General features: G+C 32.0%; 2 protein-coding genes across 2 annotated transcripts; one reads left to right on the plus strand and one right to left on the minus strand.

Moving 5' to 3' along the window:
• Positions 1–388: 388 nt before the first annotated feature.
• LOC111885670 (truncated transcription factor CAULIFLOWER A) lies at positions 389–10513 on the plus strand. Its single transcript, XM_023881924.3, has 8 exons — positions 389–937; positions 8957–9038; positions 9192–9256; positions 9449–9548; positions 9655–9696; positions 9789–9830; positions 9959–10044; positions 10172–10513. Exons 1-8 carry the CDS (start codon positions 753–755, stop codon positions 10275–10277), a joined length of 708 nt encoding a protein of 235 aa, XP_023737692.1. The 5' UTR covers positions 389–752; the 3' UTR covers positions 10278–10513.
• Positions 10514–17082: 6569 nt separating this feature from the next.
• LOC111885791 (uncharacterized) lies at positions 17083–18145 on the minus strand. Its single transcript, XM_023882030.1, has 2 exons — positions 17738–18145; positions 17083–17514 (listed from the first exon to the last, which is right to left on the minus strand). Exons 1-2 carry the CDS (start codon positions 18143–18145, stop codon positions 17083–17085), a joined length of 840 nt encoding a protein of 279 aa, XP_023737798.1.
• Positions 18146–20024: the final 1879 nt, after the last annotated feature.

A 20024-nucleotide genomic window follows, 5' to 3' on the forward strand; every position in this document is an offset into this window, starting at 1 on the left:
TTCCGAAGAAAATTCCAAAGAATTACAGATGACATATTTTTTGTCTGAAGTTGAAGCATTTCCAAAGCTATTTTTTCTTAAAAAAATTTCAAGTAAATATATTTCCAGGAAATTACCTAGGATATTTTCGTAGGAAACTCATTTTTCTAGTAGATATCTCTCATCTTTAGTGGTTAACAAATTTTTAATTATATTTTTAAAATTTTCATTATATTATGAAAATAAAATATATATTTTTAAAACTTTGTTGTTTTATAAGTCTTTTATACATAAATGTTTTTTTTTATAAAATTAATAAATATGAATGTCTTTTTAAAAGAAAAGCTAAACATGCTGTTGTGATAAATTATTAAAAATGTAGTGGTTTTTTTTTTTTTAAAGATTTTTCCTAGATTATGCGCCCTTATAATTAACATATTAATTTGAGAAAAATTCCTCATATAGACCTAAAAGAAGCAATTGAAAACGACACATGAGTACTACGAGCCAATCAGAATTCGACAAACATTTCCTCTGAAACCACCATGGTTTTCGATCAAACCACCTTCCTTTTTCTCTTATAAACATACACCACCAAAATAGAATAAACAACTGCTATCCAAACACCATTCCTCTTTCGTTCTGCTGCTCAATTTCATGGATCCTTTCCTTTTTTGGTTCGTTTGATGACACAATCAAGGGATTTGAATTCAACTCTTTGCTTTTTCTCAACGAACAACAGTAAGTAGAAGAAGAAAGAAGGGAAATCAAAAATGGGGAGAGGGAGAGTGCAATTGAAGCGGATCGAGAACAAAATAAGCAGACAAGTCACGTTCTCGAAGCGAAGAACAGGATTACTGAAGAAAGCGCATGAGATCTCTGTTCTCTGTGATGCTCATGTTGCTCTCATCGTTTTCTCTTCCAGAGGGAAATTGTTTGAGTACTCTACTCACTCCAGGTATCATTCATCTTCTTCTACTTCAATCTCCCTCACTCTAGTCGATCTCCATACAGTTTCATGGCGTAATCTTTTCCCGTATTCCGTACGTCAATGGCGTCTGGTTTTGAAATTTCACGTTTTCTTTGTTACTGCATGCTTCGATTTGTTCAAAAAACTTATCATCAAGTTATAAATCATTACTATCAGCTCTGAACCCTCGATTCGAATGTTAGCTGAAATAGAAATCACTGGTTACATTTATGAGAACGAGATCAGCATTCATCCACGCATATCCTAAATCAAACGAACAAGTTTTTTCTGGTAAATATAATAGTTTTTTTAATAAAACAGTTAATTATATCTTTTTTTTTTATGTAACTATTGAGCTTTCAAAACATCATAATTATGTTTCTGTTCCTTATAATGGTAAAAGAATCATATGTAAGAATGAATAATTTCTATAGATTAACAGAAGATCATAGCTTAATTAATTGATACATTATCTTTTTCAAACTGTTCATTTTCCTGAAATCTATGGTTGATTAGGATGTTAAAAGCTAAATGTAATAGTGAATAGTTATGTATAAACGTGCCAAGTACACTATTGTTTTTTGGGTTTATATTTTATAAACAAATCATTAATTAATTAGATCTGTATTCTGTACTATTTTTTGGTTTCTCAAAGAAAAGTTATTTTCTGCTATGATGGAAATTTTATGTACGATTTTTTAATTAAGATAAAATTTATATAGCTAAAATGAGTTTTAATTATTAAACAATATAGGAAATTACAGCCAATAGTAATGTACTTAATAACAAAGTACTTATATTTACGATTTATCTATATATAGTACAATATATAGCCAGCAACTTAGAAAATATTACATGTTTTATTATAAATAAATATTGCTATTATCGATAAAGAAATATTAATATGTTAAGAAATTATTAATATGTCGTTATTATGTGTATTATGTGCAAATAAATATATATGTAAATTGTTACTGAATTGTACATCTTATGTTTTAGATTATAAACAAAAAAAAATTGTTTTAGCCACTCGTGAATATCATAAATACTGTTTATCTTAATTAGGTACATTGATTTTTCTCCTTATTAATTACAATGTCTTTCATATCCTTTTACACTACAAATAAAATCAAACACTCATGCTTTTAGAATCTTAATTCGATACATATTGACTATAAACCATCTAAAATATTTTAGATTCATAATTAATAATTAAAAGTATAATTGTTAGTCAGTGAACAAATAATTATAATGTGACAATTAAGTAACCTTACTCAAAAAGCGACATTCTATTGTTATCAACCAATCAAGATCACATATATAAGTGATAACCAAGTTTCAGATTTATTGTATATAATTGTCTTAGAAAACCTTTTTTTGTATAAATCAGGTAAATTAATAAATTATAGTAATAACATGTTTACCTGGTTGAATTAAGAATGACGTGGATGACAATTCAATGACAAGATATTGAAATAAATTGATTTAATAATAATCAAATCTCAGTTTCGTTTTGAAAAATTAAGACTTGTTGTTTCATTAGTGTAAAAAATTGTACTTTTTAAATTAAATTAATACCACCCAACATAGTAAAAAACTAATACTGATCCTAAGTAAAAAAAATTGTACTTTTTAAATTAAATTCATGTATGCAGGCAGCTTCTAGGACTTGTACTTTTGTTGGCTAAAATGAGCTTTGGATGTAGACAAATGCATACTGGACTTGTACCTTTTTTTTTTTAATAATATTATTGTTACTTCTTTCTTTGCAAGATACAAAAGGTTTATGCATGGAAAAAGTGTTCCCCAAATGGGGTTTTCTTTTTTATCAGTCCGCTGAATCGTATTTCATTGGAAGTTGTAATCCTAGGATTTTGTGGGATAATATTCTTTTCCTATTATTTTCAAACAAAAAATAATTTTTTATTTAGGATTTGAAAGAAAAATGGATAGCGCGTAAATTTTGTTCTTTTATAAATCTCAATTTTAGCTTTTAATTAGACAGAAAAAAAACAAAAAAAACATGACGTTTTGGAAAAATGGAAGAAAAAATGAAAATGAAGAAGTTAAATATATCTCAAACTTTATTACTAGTGAATAACATTGTCCCAGCCAATTGTGATAACATAATTATGGGCTAATCACTAAAATAACCAAAATAAAAGTGACTATTTGTTTTCTCATGACAAAATCATAATTAAAAGTACAAAGAGGAAACAGTGAAGACAAAAAAATTTTATGTGTTTCACGATTTTGATAATCATGTCACACCTAAAGACGAACTAGAATGGTTTATTATTGATATCTATATAAGGATTACAATTACAATGGGACTCATACATAGAGAGTCACATATTACAAATAAAACTATGTCTAGACAATGTGAGAAAATAATACAAGGTGGTGATTGTGCCTTGTAATCCTCTCTCTTGATACAAAAGAACAAAAATTACATTGCACTTATTTCCTTCAATCTGTGTCCCATAAACCCAACCAAGATCGTTTTCTCTTTTAATAGCCATTTCTAACAAAGTAGAAGTGATCAAAACATGAATTAGAATTGTAATACTAAGTGTAATCATCAAACCAAAGTGAAAGACAACAAAACCAAGTGAAAACAACAAAAAGAAAAAAAAAAGAGCAAAAACTTCCAATTGGACCTGAGGTCGACACCAAAGAGGTCATCAGAGAGAATGTTGTGGATGTCGGTGGGGTTTATCGGAGGTAGACATAAAGGGTTCGTAAAGGATTCAGAGGTAAAGAAGGTCCCGAGCGTAGAGACGGGAGGCAAATGAGAAATGATTTCACTTAGCGTCAACCCTAATTCTTTTAATCCTATTTTACAAAAAAATAATAAAATAATAAAATACCTACTGTCACTAAAACCCCTGCTTTCTGTCGTTATTTAGTATATAGCGGTAATATACCTATTCGCGATAGCGATCACTACGGTTTGCTATTGATAACTAAGTTATTGTCGCAATGGAGAATAAAGTCTTCATATTTCATGTCCAACTCTGATAGAAAGCTTTTTAATTAAAAAATATTTTCCCTAGCTTTTGCAATGTCAATATATTATGCTTTTGTGGTTGACATACACTCAAAGTTTGGACATCAAACTAACCGTTGTACCCTTAATAGTGAACACATAACATGTAGTGATCTTCCCCAATTCAGAATATCTACACAAGTCTGTATCTGTGAATCCTTTTAAGATTACCTTTTTTTTTTCTTAAATAGAAAGCAACCTTAGTAGTGTGTTTGAAGTAGTGTAATATGTATTTAATTGCTTCATAATGCTCCTTCATCTCAAAATTCAAAGACAGTTACCTCTTGAACATGTTGATATCCGTTATATTTGATCCAACCAACAATATTTTATCAACATATAACAACAAGATAATAAATGAGGAATCAAACTTCTTCATGTAGCAACATAGTTGTTAATAACGTTCATAACATCCGCTATAGCGTTTAGCATAGCGTTGTGTTGACATGGTGCAATTTAGTGTCTGGAGGCTACTTAGTGAGATCATGGCGATTATTCTTTTACTTTTTTAATCTGGTATAATTAGAGGGTTAGGGTTAGACGTAAATTATAAGTGCTATAATAGTTTAAGACTTCAGGTTAAGGGATATATATTAATTTTCTAATAGTCTATCGCTAAATCTGAAATAGTGGGTGTTATCTCATCATTATTGCTACATAACATATATGTGGTTCGTCAATGTTGTTTGCTATTTGTTATCAACATCTATGGGTAACACCAATGATTCATCTCATATCTAGAGTACCCATTCCTCTACATGAAATTGTCAAATTTCAAAAACCATCTTCTTGATGATTGTTTTAATCCAAACATTTTTTTCTTCAGTTTCCATACCATGTTTTCCTTATTAATCGTCTAAAAACCTTTTGGTTGGGTTATGTAGATGCCTTCATTATTGTTTCAATATTGGAAAATAGTTTTTGCATATAGCTTTTCCAACTATAAATCTACTACATGCATAATACCCAAGATTAATCTGATTCTAATCATCTTCAATTGGATAGAAAATCTCATTGTGATTGAATACCCTTTTATGTTGGAACCCCTTAACCACCAACCAGGCCTTTTCTCTCTTGTTACTATCAAGTTCATCATTTTCCTTAAACACCTACTTGTTTTATAGTGTTTTTCTTTCCTAAGAAAAACTAGACCAAAGAGGCAAGGATAAGGTCTGGTTCTTATTAAATGAACTTATCTTATCCTCGATGACTTTCTCCCACTACATGTAATCTGTTATCCTTAAATCCTCTTTACTATACTTTAACTCACAATTATTTGTCAATAGCAAATAGTTTGTTGATGAAGAGTATCTAGTTGGAGCTCTCTCTCTTTCTCTCTCTCTCTCTCTCTCTAGTGGATATTTTAATATGCATGGTTTATGAATCTACTTCATCTATAATATTAACAGGCCTTGTAATGACTAATGACACTCTATGCCCCCCCCCCCCCCCCCCATGGAGACAATTTGATCTGTCTTGTGTATTTTTTTTCCTTTTCAAAAATTACTCCAAGCTTGTCTTTATAGAGGGAATTCTCGTTAAATATGATATCCTTACTTTCGATGGCCTGTATGCTTTGATCATCTTAGAAATGATTATACCATCCATCCAAACGATAGCCAATAGATATGCATTTCTTGTCATTTGCCTCAAGCTTGTCTTTATTAGCATCCTTGATCTTGATATAAAAGATACACTCGAATAATCTTAAATATGTAAGAGTTGCCTCTTGGCCTTGTCATTCCTCTTCTAAAATCTTAAAACATATCAAAATTGAGGGTCCATAATTGATTAGATATTGTATTTACTGAATCTGCCCATAACATCTTTGAAAGGCCTACATGAAGCCTCATACTCTTTTCCATTTGATTTAGTTTTATGTTCATTAGTTTTGGAACTCCATTTTGTTGAAGTGTCTTAGAAGCCATTCTCGGCATAATATGAAATAAAATGAATGTGGGTGTACTATATCCATTAGATTTAAGAACTTGTTAATCCTATTATCTACCACGACTTTTAGAAAAGAAACTCATACCTTTCTCATGGAATCGTCTATAAAGGTAACATAGTAAAGTAATCATCTAGTTAAGTAAACCGATATTAGACCGTACACATCAATATAAACCAAATCCAACTTTACAACCTTTGGTGACATTTTCATCTTTGCAAATGCAACCTTTTTTTCTGTTTGCCAAGGATACATGACTCACAGAATTCCACAATCACAACTGGACTACCTAGGATCTTCATATATTTCTCACTTATACGCCTAAGTCTCTGGGGTAATGATGTATACATACCAATATCCTCAACAACCATGTTTTCCCCTCCTTCAGACACCTCAACCGTGTATAAGGTTCCTTATTTTTGTCCTTGATAAAATACTAAATTCCCTCGTGTTACCTTCCATTGATGATATCTAAAATCTACATGATATCCTCCATCCTTTAATTATCCTACACTTCCAAGTAAAATATATGGAGTGGAACGAGATATAAGCTTGTTTTTTGTGTTAAAGTGTAGGTTACAAGGTATCTGAAACTCGAAGGTGAGTATAAGAGGGTTGTCTACCGAATCTTTTGAATTATGATATCCATTTCTTTATGGTGGTGGAGGGTAATATATTGAGAAGTTGAAATGACATATGAAGAGCTTCACCCAAAACTTGGGTGGAAGACTAGCATGGAAGAGAAGGGAACAAATAACGTTGTTCTTAGTTCACAATATTAGTAGAGATTATCCTATCATCACAACAAGATTACCTTTCCTAGTATTCTGGGATATTAGTTAGTAAAGATATTATACATATCCTATACCGAAAATAGTGTGATGCACCTTGTATATATACACACGGGTCTACATATCTGTTATCACAGTATCAGAGCACACAACCTTCTAAAAACCCTTCTCAACCGCCGATCTTCTCCTCTGTTCTTCTTTTATAAATTTTTCTTCTTCAATGGATGCCAAAAATCACCCTACCATCACAGTCATCAACATCCGAAATTTCATCCCATTCTCTCGAAATGGAGAATAGCCAATACACTTCATGGGTTGAGTTGTTCAAATCCACCGTCTAGCATTCCAAGTCGGAAACCATATCAGTCCCCAAGCCAAACCACCACCTTCTGTTCATTCTTCCTCAATAGCTATCGAGGCAGAAAATGCCAAAGTGACTTCAGAATATGAAATCTTATCCCGTCTAGATTCCATTGTTTTTCAATGGATCTACTGTATAATATCCAATGATCTCCTTCACACTATCCTAAAACCTAACACTACCTTCTCACAAGTGTGGCAAGCTCTCGAAACCATTTGTCAAGATAATCAAAGTGCAAGGGTTGTCTATCTTGACAACAAGTTCGTCTCCACTTGTCTAGATCATCATCCCAACATCTCCTACGACTATCAACCTATGAAAATGTTGGAAGATCAACTTGCCATTGTGGGAAATCTAATGTCAATTCAAAAACACGTTCTACAATTTGATTGATGATCTCAACGAAATCTACAAAGGCGTCGCGATCCTCATACAACAAGCCACTCCTCTCCCTGACTTCTATGATTTCCAATCAAAACTAATCATGGAAAAATCTCGTAAAGCTCACCAAGCTTCCACTGCTACAACATCACCTAACATTGACAATATGAGAAAAAAATGGGGAATTAGGGATATGAGAAAAGAATGGTTATACCTTTAGAGGCATTTAGATCATGAACGGAAGCATTGTCATATTCATCACCATTATCACATTAGAAGACATTAATTTCATGATTGAATTGATTTTCGACAAATGAGAGAAAATGTAAGAATTTGAAAAGTATATCGGATTTTTGTCTAAGTGGATAAAACCCATACAAAATGTGAAAACTGATCAAGAAAATAACATAATACTTTTGGCCACTATAACCAGAAATTGGTGATGTCCAAACATTAGAATTTATTACATTAAATAGAAACCAACAACTGAATTTGAAAGACAAAAGGGAAGAGACACATGTTTACCCAACTAACAAATCTTCTCTAATAAATGAAGGTTTTTTTGCCACTTGTCACATTCACATTCATTTTGCCACATCTCATTTCGTGGTTATTTTGAATTAATTTTTATTCCACATGTAATTTTGTGGTTTTCTTATTTTATTAATTCAATATGGTATTTAAATTTAATAATAAATGCATATCAATTCTATTAATAGACTTTCCTTATAATTTTATATTTCTTATAAATTCACAATTTTCAAATGTTTATATATATTTAATTGTTTTAAATACACCTATATAATACATGGGTCTCACACCTAGTTATGTAATATACCTAAACTAATACATCAAATAGAAAGTTAGAAACCAACAATTAAACATGTGTCCACTTTACATACATACACTTGGGCTCTACAATAGGCATGTAATACCTAAACTAATACAACAATGCACATACATACACGTTATCAATACCATTTTTCTTTTCTTTTTTCCATTTTTTCCATCCAAAGTCATCAGTACTCATAACTTTTTGTTCACTAAATCACACTTTAACTTGTTTACCAATTTAACCAGTAAATTGTTTCTCATATGGTTACCATTTTTTTTTGTTGACATTGCATCTCTTTTTTTTCACTAAATCACACTTTTTTCCATTTTTTTGTTTCTCATATACTGATGTTAGAAACAAAAATGGTGAAGATAGATCGGTTTATAATCAAGTTCTTGATATCTAAAATACTTGATATCTTAGTGGATTGTGTAAAATTCACTTTCTTTTGTTGACAACTGTTGAACTGAACCCTGATATTATGCAAATTAGTTTGTTGCCTACTAACGAGATTAATTGCTATTGACCTACAAATTTGTTTCCAAAATAGACATCATTCTTAGTTTTCTTAATTAGACATAAATTAAGAGAATATATATACTATCATAATTTTAAATCTCGAATATTGTTTGATTGAAATAGCATGGAAGCAATTCTTGAACGATATGAAAGATGCTCATATGCAGAGAAGCTTCTCACTACTACACCTGGAAACGAAACCCCAGTAAGCATCACAACTACAAAACACAGCATTTAATTCTCCCCTTTAATTATTTCTTCCATTTATATTTTATTTTGTGTGTTTTCCTCTAAACTGATGTTGACCGGATTCAAAGTGGTAGCGTTGACTTGATCTTTCGTGAAAAATTGTATGCAGGGAAGCTGGACTCTTGAATCCTCAAAGCTTATGGCAAAAATAGAAGTCCTAGAAAAAAATATGAGGTACACTAATCATATTATTCAAATTGATATATAATATGATTCTAAAAAGTTATTATTAAAATAATCATCTAATATTTTTCACTAAAGCACGTTAGATAATTAATTTAGCAACTTTACAAATGTTCCCATTTCGTTACTTATATTTTTCTAATTCATTTAATTTTATTAAACTAATTTCAACATGTTTAATAGGCACTATGCTGGGGAAGGTTTAGAGTCCTTAAACCTTAAAGAGCTTCACAGTGTAGAGCAACAGATTGATACTGCTCTCAAGCGAATTCGAACCAAGAAGGTAAAACCATTTCACTTTTATTTTTTTATTTTTATTTTTTTTGTTGCAAACAAAACACAAAAAAAAAAAAAAAAAAAAAAATTTAAACCATAATTTGTTTATGCAGAACCAACTGATGCACGAGTCCATCTCCCAACTTCACAAAAAGGTAATTCATAATCTTTGATAATTATTAATTATTAATTAATTAAACAATAATAAGTTTGTAAGAGTTAATGAATTGTTGTGGCGTATATGCAGGAGAAGGCACTACAAGACCAAAGGAATACACTCTACAAGAAGGTATCTTAAATCTATATGAACAAAATAAATATAACGTTTCATCTGTGAATCATAGTTAAAATAATTATTTTTTATTTTTTATTTTTTTATACTTTTACAAAATCTCTCGTATCTAAATGTGTAAACAGTTGAACGAGAAAGAGGCGAACACCGATCTACAACCGCCTCACATCCAGGCTCCGGATCCGGTTCATCACTCTCTTCCTATCGGCGTGTACTCTCTCTCTCTCTCTCTCTCTCTCTCTCTCTCTCACACACACACACACACACAGACACACACACACTGATGCACATGATAAACGAAATGATGATAATGGTTAAATGATTACGAAATTTTGTAGGGATCCATTCCTGGAAACTGATGTAAGGGAGGAGGGATACGGCGGAGATCACCGTATCTCTGCCACATCGCTGCCGCCATGGATGCTTCAGCATGTTCATCAGTAAGATTAATTATCTGATCAATGGAACTTTTATTTGTTTATAAAAATGAATTACATGAGTTTGCATATTTATCCAACTGAATCGTTGCATGTGGAGACAGATGTAATATGTGGGGGTGGGTGTTTATTATCGATGATGTTACAAGTAACTTTATGTTTGATCATTATCGATTTCAAATGTACAATAATTTAAATGAAATACAACAAACAATATCAACCAATCTGAAAATTTGAAATAAATGCTAATGTATGTTTTAACCTTAATAATTTCAAGTATATCTATATAAACGTATGACGAGTCCTTCAGACGTGGGTATATATATATATATATATATATATATATATATATATATATATATATATATATATATATATATATATATATATATAAACTTTGTTCCAAAAAAATAAAATCTACTATATAGACATGGTATGCAAGTGCAAATCTTATAAAAAATGCTAAGGTTTGGCAATGTAAATGTATATAAAATAAAAAGTTTAGTATATTACATTCCTTAAAAAGAAAGAATGTTATGGTAGTCATATGTAGGTTGGAAACTATAGATTGATTAACGCTAGGTTGTTCAACATATGAATTTATGAATGAATTGATTTTTACAATAACAATCTCTAGTCTTATAAAATAGGGTAAAGGGAAGGTAAGAAGTTGGAAGTCGAAAATGGTTTCATATATGACAAAGGCATAAAAAGGAAACGTAGGCCCACATTGTGTGATATTCTGTGAATAAAATGTTAGACTTTAAGGATTTTCAAACTCAAAAAGGACATTCTATGTGTATCATGCATGTTGGTGTTTTGATCGAAAGATGTTTGTGTTTGGAATTTCTCATTTAAAATAACTTATGTTTATGTGCAAAAATGCTTATTAGTTTTTTCCAATGTTAAAAAAGAGTTAAAACAAAAATGTTTTGATTAAGTTTTTGATATCAATATGTCATAAGCCGATAAATTATTTTTTTGTGTTTGATAATTTTTGCTTATAGATACAAAATGACCAATAATGGTCGAATATATACTTATTGATAGGACAAGAACACAATAACAAATAAAATTGTGGAATAAAACTAAGAACATTTAAACTAAATAAAAATTCATCTTTTTGATTAATTTTGATTGATTGATGAGAGTGAATACAAAACAAGGGTTAAGTATTTAGGGTATACAAACATTATAGAAAACTTACCCATTCTCTATGACATACACTTATATATAGATACAAAGAAAAAGGCACTACACAACCAATCATACATAGACACGTAAGTTTGGAAACATAAAAAACATAACACCCTGCTCACACTAACATACACATGCGGTTAAGAGCATCTTAGCTAGCTTACACCATAACTCAATAAAAAGGAGTATGATATGATCTATTAACTATTTTGGAATCACAAAAACATCTCCATTGAAATGATCTTCATGACTATCACAACATAATACTCAACATTCCCCCTTTTTGTAACCAGTTACAAAATTCGAAGTCTTCTATTAAAAAAGTATAGTTGCAATATGGAATAAGGCTTTCCAAACTGCCATCCACCAGACAAGAAGATTCACCATTTCTTTTCTATGTCTTCTGGTTGTCATCACGTAGTTATCATTACCAAAATATTCTGAAATATGGAAGATGGAAAACTTTCTTTTTCATCATGTAACATCCAATTTATTGATTAAATAAGTAGATAAAGATTTATAAATGGATTATAGTCCCGAATTAAATAATATTGAGCGGGGTGTTGGTGTTGGGGAGCAAATTGATTTAATTATGGATTTTGAGGGTTAAAGTGTAATTTCCGGGCCACTTTGTAAATATTTCTGGAGGTGGGGGCTGGTTGGTAATTGTTGGGACTTGTATCGTTATGAATTATTAAAGATAGGGGTTAAATGGTAAGTTTTGGACCTTAGATGAAAGGAATTTATTGAGTCAGGGGCTAAAGGGCAACTTTTGGATTTTCTTTGAAAATAACTTAATGGGGAGGGACCAAAAGTGTTTAATTGGCATTATAGTTTGGGATGGACACAGGTTAATCCCGTATGTTTCTTTCCTTCTTTTCGGATAAGATAATGGAAACCCTAACCCTACACAATTGCTTATCGGCCACCACCATCACGTAAACTCCTTTCAACCGCCACCTTGAGAAGCTCCAGGACTATTGCTGCTGCCTCACCGTTGAAGCGCCGACGAGCACCACCTCCTTGCTACTGCCGGAGACGTAAGGGAGCCCGAGGAGTCACCGAGATCGGCGGCTACAACTGCGTTCGTCTTTGCGCGGGTCCGACGTGACCTGAAGGCTCTCGGTAAGACTGCTAACCACCCACCTTCTTTCTTCTTCTTCGTTTCTACCGGCTGGACGTCGTGGGACGTCACCGCCTATTATCGGTGGCCTCATGGCTACCGTTTCTACTCATCTCGGTTATGGCAGCCGCCGGTGAGGGTGCCTGAGTTGTGTATGGTCGAGTATATGAGCTATTCTCGGCATTTTTGGTGTTATATGAGAATTATTGGACCGGAAAATCCACAACCACCACCTCAAGGTGGTGGCTGCCACCTATCTTTGCCTTCTGCCGCCCTATGCCGCCACCAGCCACCATGGGAGGTGGCTGTGTGCGTGTGGTTGCCGCCGCCTGCCGCCTTGAGCAGCCGTCGATCACCACCGCCCGAGGTGGTAGTGGGTGGTGCCCGGCACAGTGGTACCCTATTGGACCTAAACACTAACCTTGGGCTGGGCTGTATCGTTATTGGGCTAGAAACCCTAATTAGGGTTTGGAAAACCCTAATTTTGGGTTTGATAGTTTGGATTTTACTGGGACCCGTGGTTAGGCTGTTGGATGGATATTGTGAATTAGGTCCAACTTCATTATATGAATGGCCTAGTGGAGTGATGGACTTAATGGGTTAAGTCCTTAATGAGTTAAGTGAGAAACACTTTACCCTAATCGTTATTTTATGTGAAAACCCTAAATTTGTTGGGCCTTGTGTTAGGCCTTTCTATTGGATTTTGGTGATTAGGCTATTGATGGGCTACCCAAGAGCAATCACATGGACTAGAATATATGGATGGGCTTTAAGGTAAGGCCCATATGAGAGTTTGGGCCCAATTTGGAAAATTAGGCCATAGTTGGGCCATTAGAGGACTTTTTGTGGACCCATTTGGTATTGGGCCTTGGTGGGCCCATTGGGCTTGGATTATTTATGGACCGGATTGATGGACCATATTTAGACCTAATAATGTGAAAGTTGGTCTTAGATCCTAATGGGGTTATTTGTGAGTTCGGCTTAGTGATAGAAGTCGGAGTGTAGCAGCAACATTTATAGGATATGTTCGCCATCCGAGGTGAGTCTGCTCACTATACATTACCTAGAGTGGTATATATGTGTGGACCGAAAGGTTATACGTGTTTGCTTGAGATTACGTGTATTGTGATTTATGTATGCTATGTGCTATTCTGACCGGACTAGAAGGTCCAACGATTTACAAGGCCAGAGGGTCCTCAACCAGACTGGACCGGAGGGTCCAACGAGCTAGACCGTGCCATAGGGTCCAACGAGCTATGGGACTGGAGGGTCCCGCTGAGACATAGTGACTAGAGGGTCGTACAAAGTATAGCCTCGAGTGGCAAATTATTGTATGTGGTATTTTGGGGAACTCACTAAGCTTTGTGTTTACCGTGTTATGTGTTATGTGTTATGTGTTTCGGGTACTTCTCAGGATCACGGGAAGGCAACGCTCGATTGTACACACGAGATAAAGAGTTATGTTTTGGAAGATCATGGATTATTAATCAAACAATTATGGAAGTGTGTTTTATTAATTTGCTAATTGTGATTTTTGTGAAATGTATTTTGAGAATTTTTTTAATTTAAAAATGAAAATTTTATTTTAAATTTACGGTGTTACACATCAATTTTGAAAAACAACTTAGCATATCCTCCTTTTGTCTTTTTAAATGAGTAAACAACTCGCACAAGAGTTCATAAGTATCTTTCATTTTAGAAATTCCATCCAACCTCATGTAACAATCTTGTTAAGTCTTTCGACAAGTTTATATTCTAAAAAAGCAATTTCTTGATAGTAGAACACCACAAAAGATTTGATATATCTAAAAAAGTGGGTTGATTTCAAATACTTACAATAAGTTGACACTTATCAAATTATGCTTTAAACCTTTAACATATGCAACACGTTTTATTGTGAACTATTTGTTCATGATTTTACATATCCTTTTTATTGAAGTTGTCATTGTTTCTAAACTTTACATAACCAGTATCAGAAAGTTCTTTGTAATCCCTTTAATGTTCCTTCTTATCAATCATGTGACATGGGAAATCACTATCAATATATCATTCTCTATTATATTTGTTCGTCACATATCACATGTATTAAAGTAAAATGTGAATTGAAATTCATAGTATTTTTTGTGACAATCCGTAAGTTATTTAACACTTTTGAACTTCGAAATTTGGTTTCCAAATAGGGACTGCCTTTTCGAAATTGTCGAACTTAAGATTTCGGTATCCAATTAGTGACTAGGTTCAAAAGAGTACGATTGAATTTCGACTTCAAAATTGAAATTAAACTACATATGTTTCGGTATAAGATCAAAATAATATTTAGAAAAATCCTTCCTAAACTATTCAATAGTTTCAAGGCTTGATTTTTTTTTTCAGTTAAAATATCTACAAGTTGTGTTTCATATAGAAATTCTTCTTGATTGAGGAGTGATTTATCTTGAAAAGGATGCATATTTTTTATTGAACCAATAATGAAAATTATTCACTTCACTTTTGTTTTGGTAATGGATTTGGATGCTTTGCTATAATTTCATATTTAGAAATTTTGGTTGATATCGAACAAAAGTTGGTTTATTTTTCAAGTGATCAGTTTTTGATGAAGTTTTTCAAAGAAATTATTGAAGTCGGGAATTGTTTTTTTAGTTTTTGACTATAAGTAAATCTTCTGTGATTTTGCTTTTGAGAAACATGCGATTTTTCCTTCTAATACTTTTTTATAATCAATATGTAACGTCCCAAATTTTCAGCAAAAACTTTCTTTTTAAAATAAGGTTTAATAACAAAAAAAACCATCATGAAAATACATATCATCTGATTGTTTTCAAAAGTCATAAAACATATTTTTCAAAACAGAGTAAAAGCATAACATAAGTCCGTGGAAGCCCTAAATCATAAACATAACACCGATTCGAGTGTACAATCATGTTGTATCATTCCCTTTCTCACCGTAACAACTTAAAAACATTTAACTTTAAAACATAAACACAAAGCTTAGTGAGTTCCCCAATATACCACACATTCCATTACATATAAATTTACCATAGTCTCACATACAACCGTTATAGTCCAATTATAGTCTCACATACATTTGCTATGGTCTAACTACAGTCTCAAGTAACATTGCTATAGTTCAACTATAGTCTCCTATACGTTTGTTATAGTTTAACTATAGTTTTACATACAACTGCTATAGTTTACCTATAGTCTCACATGTAATTGCTATAGTCCAACCATAGTTTCACAACACTCACATAAACATGTTATGATATAATGACATCTAATGCCATACATAATATCATGAGAAACTCGTGTGAATCTAGCAACCACAATATCTAAAGTTGTCTCCTCAATGAGTGGCTAGCACAAACTACCAAATACCAAACAAAGTTCCATCCTCAATTTAATATTCATATCCATCAAAGTTTGACCAAAAGTAAAATTGGTAGAAAAAAAAAAGTTAAAGTCGATGCTAAACCCGTCGCAGCCAACACTAGACGCGCCGTGTCCACTTTAGGACAAAATAGTCGCAACTAAACCCTAATCGACGGGCCGCGACCATCTAATGGACGCAATGTGTCTACTCGCTTAAAAACCTCTTTCATTAAGTTCTTAATCCATCAAGCCATAGGCTCAAACCTTCCAATAACATTCCAATAAGGCTCTTAATGGATAAAGTTTCCTACTTTGTCCAGATCCTAGTCTCTAACAAGTCTAACCCTAACACTAGATCTAAAATGGGTCTTTTAAGAAGCACAACCTTGCTGAGATTGACATTGCTTTCAATAATATTTTATGTTTACTAAAAATGTTCACCAACAACATTTTTATTATCATTTTTGATAAAGGAAATCATTTCAAGAATAACATGATTTGAATTACCTTGTTTGACTAAAAATTTGATTTGGAGAGTTAATTACCTTTGGATAAACAAAAGTAATGGATTAAGAAAAAAATTTCCTTTTGTTTTCAAATTTTTATGAACATAATGAGTACCTTCCATCAAAAGATTTGGTAAAATATCATTATTATATTCACTATTATTCTCAAAATCTGATACATTGTAAGAATCATTTTAATTTTGCACCGCGTCTTTAAGATGTTCGGAATCCTTTGTTAAAGCATTTTTTGAAGGTTTACCAAAACCAAGTTAAATATATATATATTCAGAAGCAACGATTTCAAAATTATCACAAGAAGAGATAACTTTAACAAAAGTCAGATTTACACAATTTACTTTAATTTCTTCTTCTATTTTGATTCATTTCATCACTCATGTCATCTAAATCAACATAGCCTTTAAATTTTGATTAATCATCCTAGGGTCAGTCCCAAGAATTCAAATGCCCGGGACGAGCCAGAAAAAAGGCCCTTAGGCCTTAAAGTGTAACGAATTAAAATTACATAAACTAATATTTTTTTAAAACAACGATAAACTTTATAGCAATAAACATAGAAAAATCATAATATTTTAATGAATAATTACATACTGTAACAGCTAACCGACGATCCGTGAGGCTCTCCTAACGTTCTTGATAGCAAATTGGTTGAGCAACTCTTCGTAGTCTATACTCTCTAAGATTTCCTTCTCGATAGATATCATCGCCAAACCACTAAGTCTTTCTTTGGACATTATGGAGTGTAAGTAAGACTTCAATAACTTCAACTCAGAAAAACCCATTTCTGCAGATGCCACCGTTACTGGAATAGTCAACAATATTCTATATGCAATGCTTGCATTTGGGAAATAATCAAATTCTTTCAAAAACTTCAAAACATCTATAGGGTTGCTAAATTCATTGGTTTCCAATGTCTCAAATAATTTCAACTCCGTATAAAGTTCATCGGCATCAATATCTGATCTTTCTTCAAACTTGAGTGCTTTCTCAAGACGATAACAAGATGAATTAAGATCTTTATCTTCAATTCCCTTCAAATTATATGGAAATAAAAAAACCAAATACTTTGTCATACTCTTTGAATTGTTAAAATCTTGTCTTAAGAGAAAAAATAGTTTGATCAACAATGTATAAGAAAAAATTATCTCTGAAATTCTCTTCAGGTGTAAATGAAACTTCTTCGCTACTTGAACTCTCATCAAACCTTTTTTTCCTTTCAATCAAATGATTTTATGGAAATATTGGATCAATAACCATTTCAATAGCAATGTCCTTAGCTTCATCAATCACTTTTAAAAAACCAGTTTCTCTATAATCCTTGAAGTACCCAATGAATTTATTTATTTCTGTAATAGCATTATGAAGATGCATATCCTTTGACTGTAACTTTTTACTCACAATATTCACATTGTTTAGTACTTGATACCAAATAACAGTTGATTCCCAAAATTCAAAGTCACCAAGTTCTTTTTTTGCTAGTGAAGTTGCTTCACTTGCAATTGCAGCATCATTATCTTTTTCTCTAACTTGAAGTAAAGTTTCCCATACATCAACAAGTTGCATTTTAATAGCCTTTACACTATTAACTTGACTTTCCCAATGAGTTTGACACAATGACATAAGACTCCAAACTTTTACATTATCCTTTAGGATTTCCCACATCTTAGTAGAGTTTGCAAAGATAGTATAAATGCGTTGGATGAATCCAAAAATAGTTATTTCCTTTAACACAGTTGTTAGCCATATCATATAATGTTAGATTAAGAGAATGGCAACCACAAGGAGTGTAAAATTCTCTAGGATTTATATCTAAAAATCTCTTTTGCACTCCTTGGTGTTTTCCTTTTATGTTTGCTCCATTATCATAGCCTTGACCACACATATCATCAATTTCAAGACCAAAAGACTTTAACTCCTCAAGTGTAATATCAAATAGTCCTTTTTTGGAGGTATCATCAACATTCAAAAAACCTAAAAAGAACTCATCGACGGTAACAAAATTATATGATAACTTTAAATACCTCACTAATATAGTTATTTGTTCTTGGTTACTTGAATCGGGAGTACAATCAAGTATGATTGAGTAGTACTTTGCTTCTTTTATCATCTTGATAAGTCCTTTATTAATTTCTTAAGCTATCAAAAGTATTAGGTCGTTTTGGATCGTGTGCCCAAGATAAAGCACATGAAGCTTGTTATTTGTGATCCGCCGCACATGCTCTTTGATAGTCAGGTCAAACTCTTCCAACATTTCAATGACACCCAAAAAATTTCCATTACCTGTTAAATATATTTAACAAATAAGAAGTGGAGTCAATCATAATAATTAACAAAAAGGTATTTGTTGGAATTGGAAAATAAATATACCATCTATAGTTACCTTTTTTATACAACTTTTCATTTGATCCACAAAATGCTAAATTATGTTTAGCAAGAAACTTCATTACTGCAATGATTCACAAAAGGACTTGTTTCCAGTAATCTCTTTCTTTCTTGAATTGCTCGTATTGAACTTTATCAATTGTTTCATTCAAGTTCAATCTTTTACGCATATCAAACTAATTATTCTTATTTGTGAGATGATCCAAGAAAATTTCGTGTTCTTTAACTCTGCTGGTAACGTGGTGCCAATCCGACTAACCTTCATCACCTAATTTACCTTTAGAAATCCCTATTCTAAACACTTTACAACAAAAACAAAATACCTTGCCGAGCTCTTTCGAATATACTAGCCATTCTCTATCACACTTCTCCAAATTTGATAAAGATCTTGTATATAAAGCTGCAGAAAATCGTCTATCAGATTTATCGTAGGGACCATACATAATACTACTATCTCTTTTAGGATCTTTCTCAACCAAAAGTTTAAGCTCTTCATAATTAAGTTTTTCCCACCTTCTTGGATCACATACATCAACAAGCTCTTTAACGGGCTTTTGCTATTCTGCCTCTTCTACTTATACTTCTACATTTTCTTGGTGTTCAACATGATCGTCAACAAGTTGTCTATGAATAAACTTATATAGAGCACCGACATCTTCCTTTCTCTTTTCTTCTACTAGTTTTCTCTTTTTATGTTTTTGACTACTAGATGGTTATTTAGAATTCATCACTACAAGTTCATTATTTTCAACTTTCAATATTCAACTAAATCCAAAAAACTTAATCTGATAATTTGATTTCTGATAAATTTCAACAGAATTTCAACATTTAGTAAAATAAACAATTTCATATTTCAGATAATATCATAATAATCAAAATTTCAACATTCAATCATATAATCAGATTTTTGATTTCAACTTAATTTCAAAATTCAATAAACAATCACATAAACAACATTCAATCTTAATTGAATTAGTGAATTATGATTATGATTCAAGTTTAATTATTCTATAATGATTCAAGTTAAATTTCTCATCAATCATCATTTAATTATAAACTAATAAAACTATTAATTTGATTATTTGAATACGTGAATAATCAATTAGACAATTACCAGATATGAAGTGATGAACCAATCTTAAATCTTCAATGCTTCTCT

The sequence above is a fragment of the Lactuca sativa genome, chromosome 4 (genome assembly GCF_002870075.4).
Source record: "Lactuca sativa cultivar Salinas chromosome 4, Lsat_Salinas_v11, whole genome shotgun sequence".
Lineage (NCBI taxonomy): Eukaryota > Viridiplantae > Streptophyta > Magnoliopsida > Asterales > Asteraceae > Lactuca > Lactuca sativa.

Coding starts and splice junctions, on each gene's coding strand:
- LOC111885791 (XM_023882030.1), bottom strand. CDS start 18,145: ATGTGGGAAATCCTAAAGGATAATGTAAAAGTTTGGAGTCTTATGTCA. Junction 17,515..17,737: donor AGGACATTGCTATTGAAATG/GTTATTGATCCA, acceptor TATAATTTGAAG/GGAATTGAAGATAAAGATCT.
- LOC111885670 (XM_023881924.3), top strand. CDS start 753: ATGGGGAGAGGGAGAGTGCAATTGAAGCGGATCGAGAACAAAATAAGC. Junction 9,549..9,654: donor AGCGAATTCGAACCAAGAAG/GTAAAACCATTT, acceptor TTGTTTATGCAG/AACCAACTGATGCACGAGTC. Junction 9,831..9,958: donor GGAATACACTCTACAAGAAG/GTATCTTAAATC, acceptor ATGTGTAAACAG/TTGAACGAGAAAGAGGCGAA.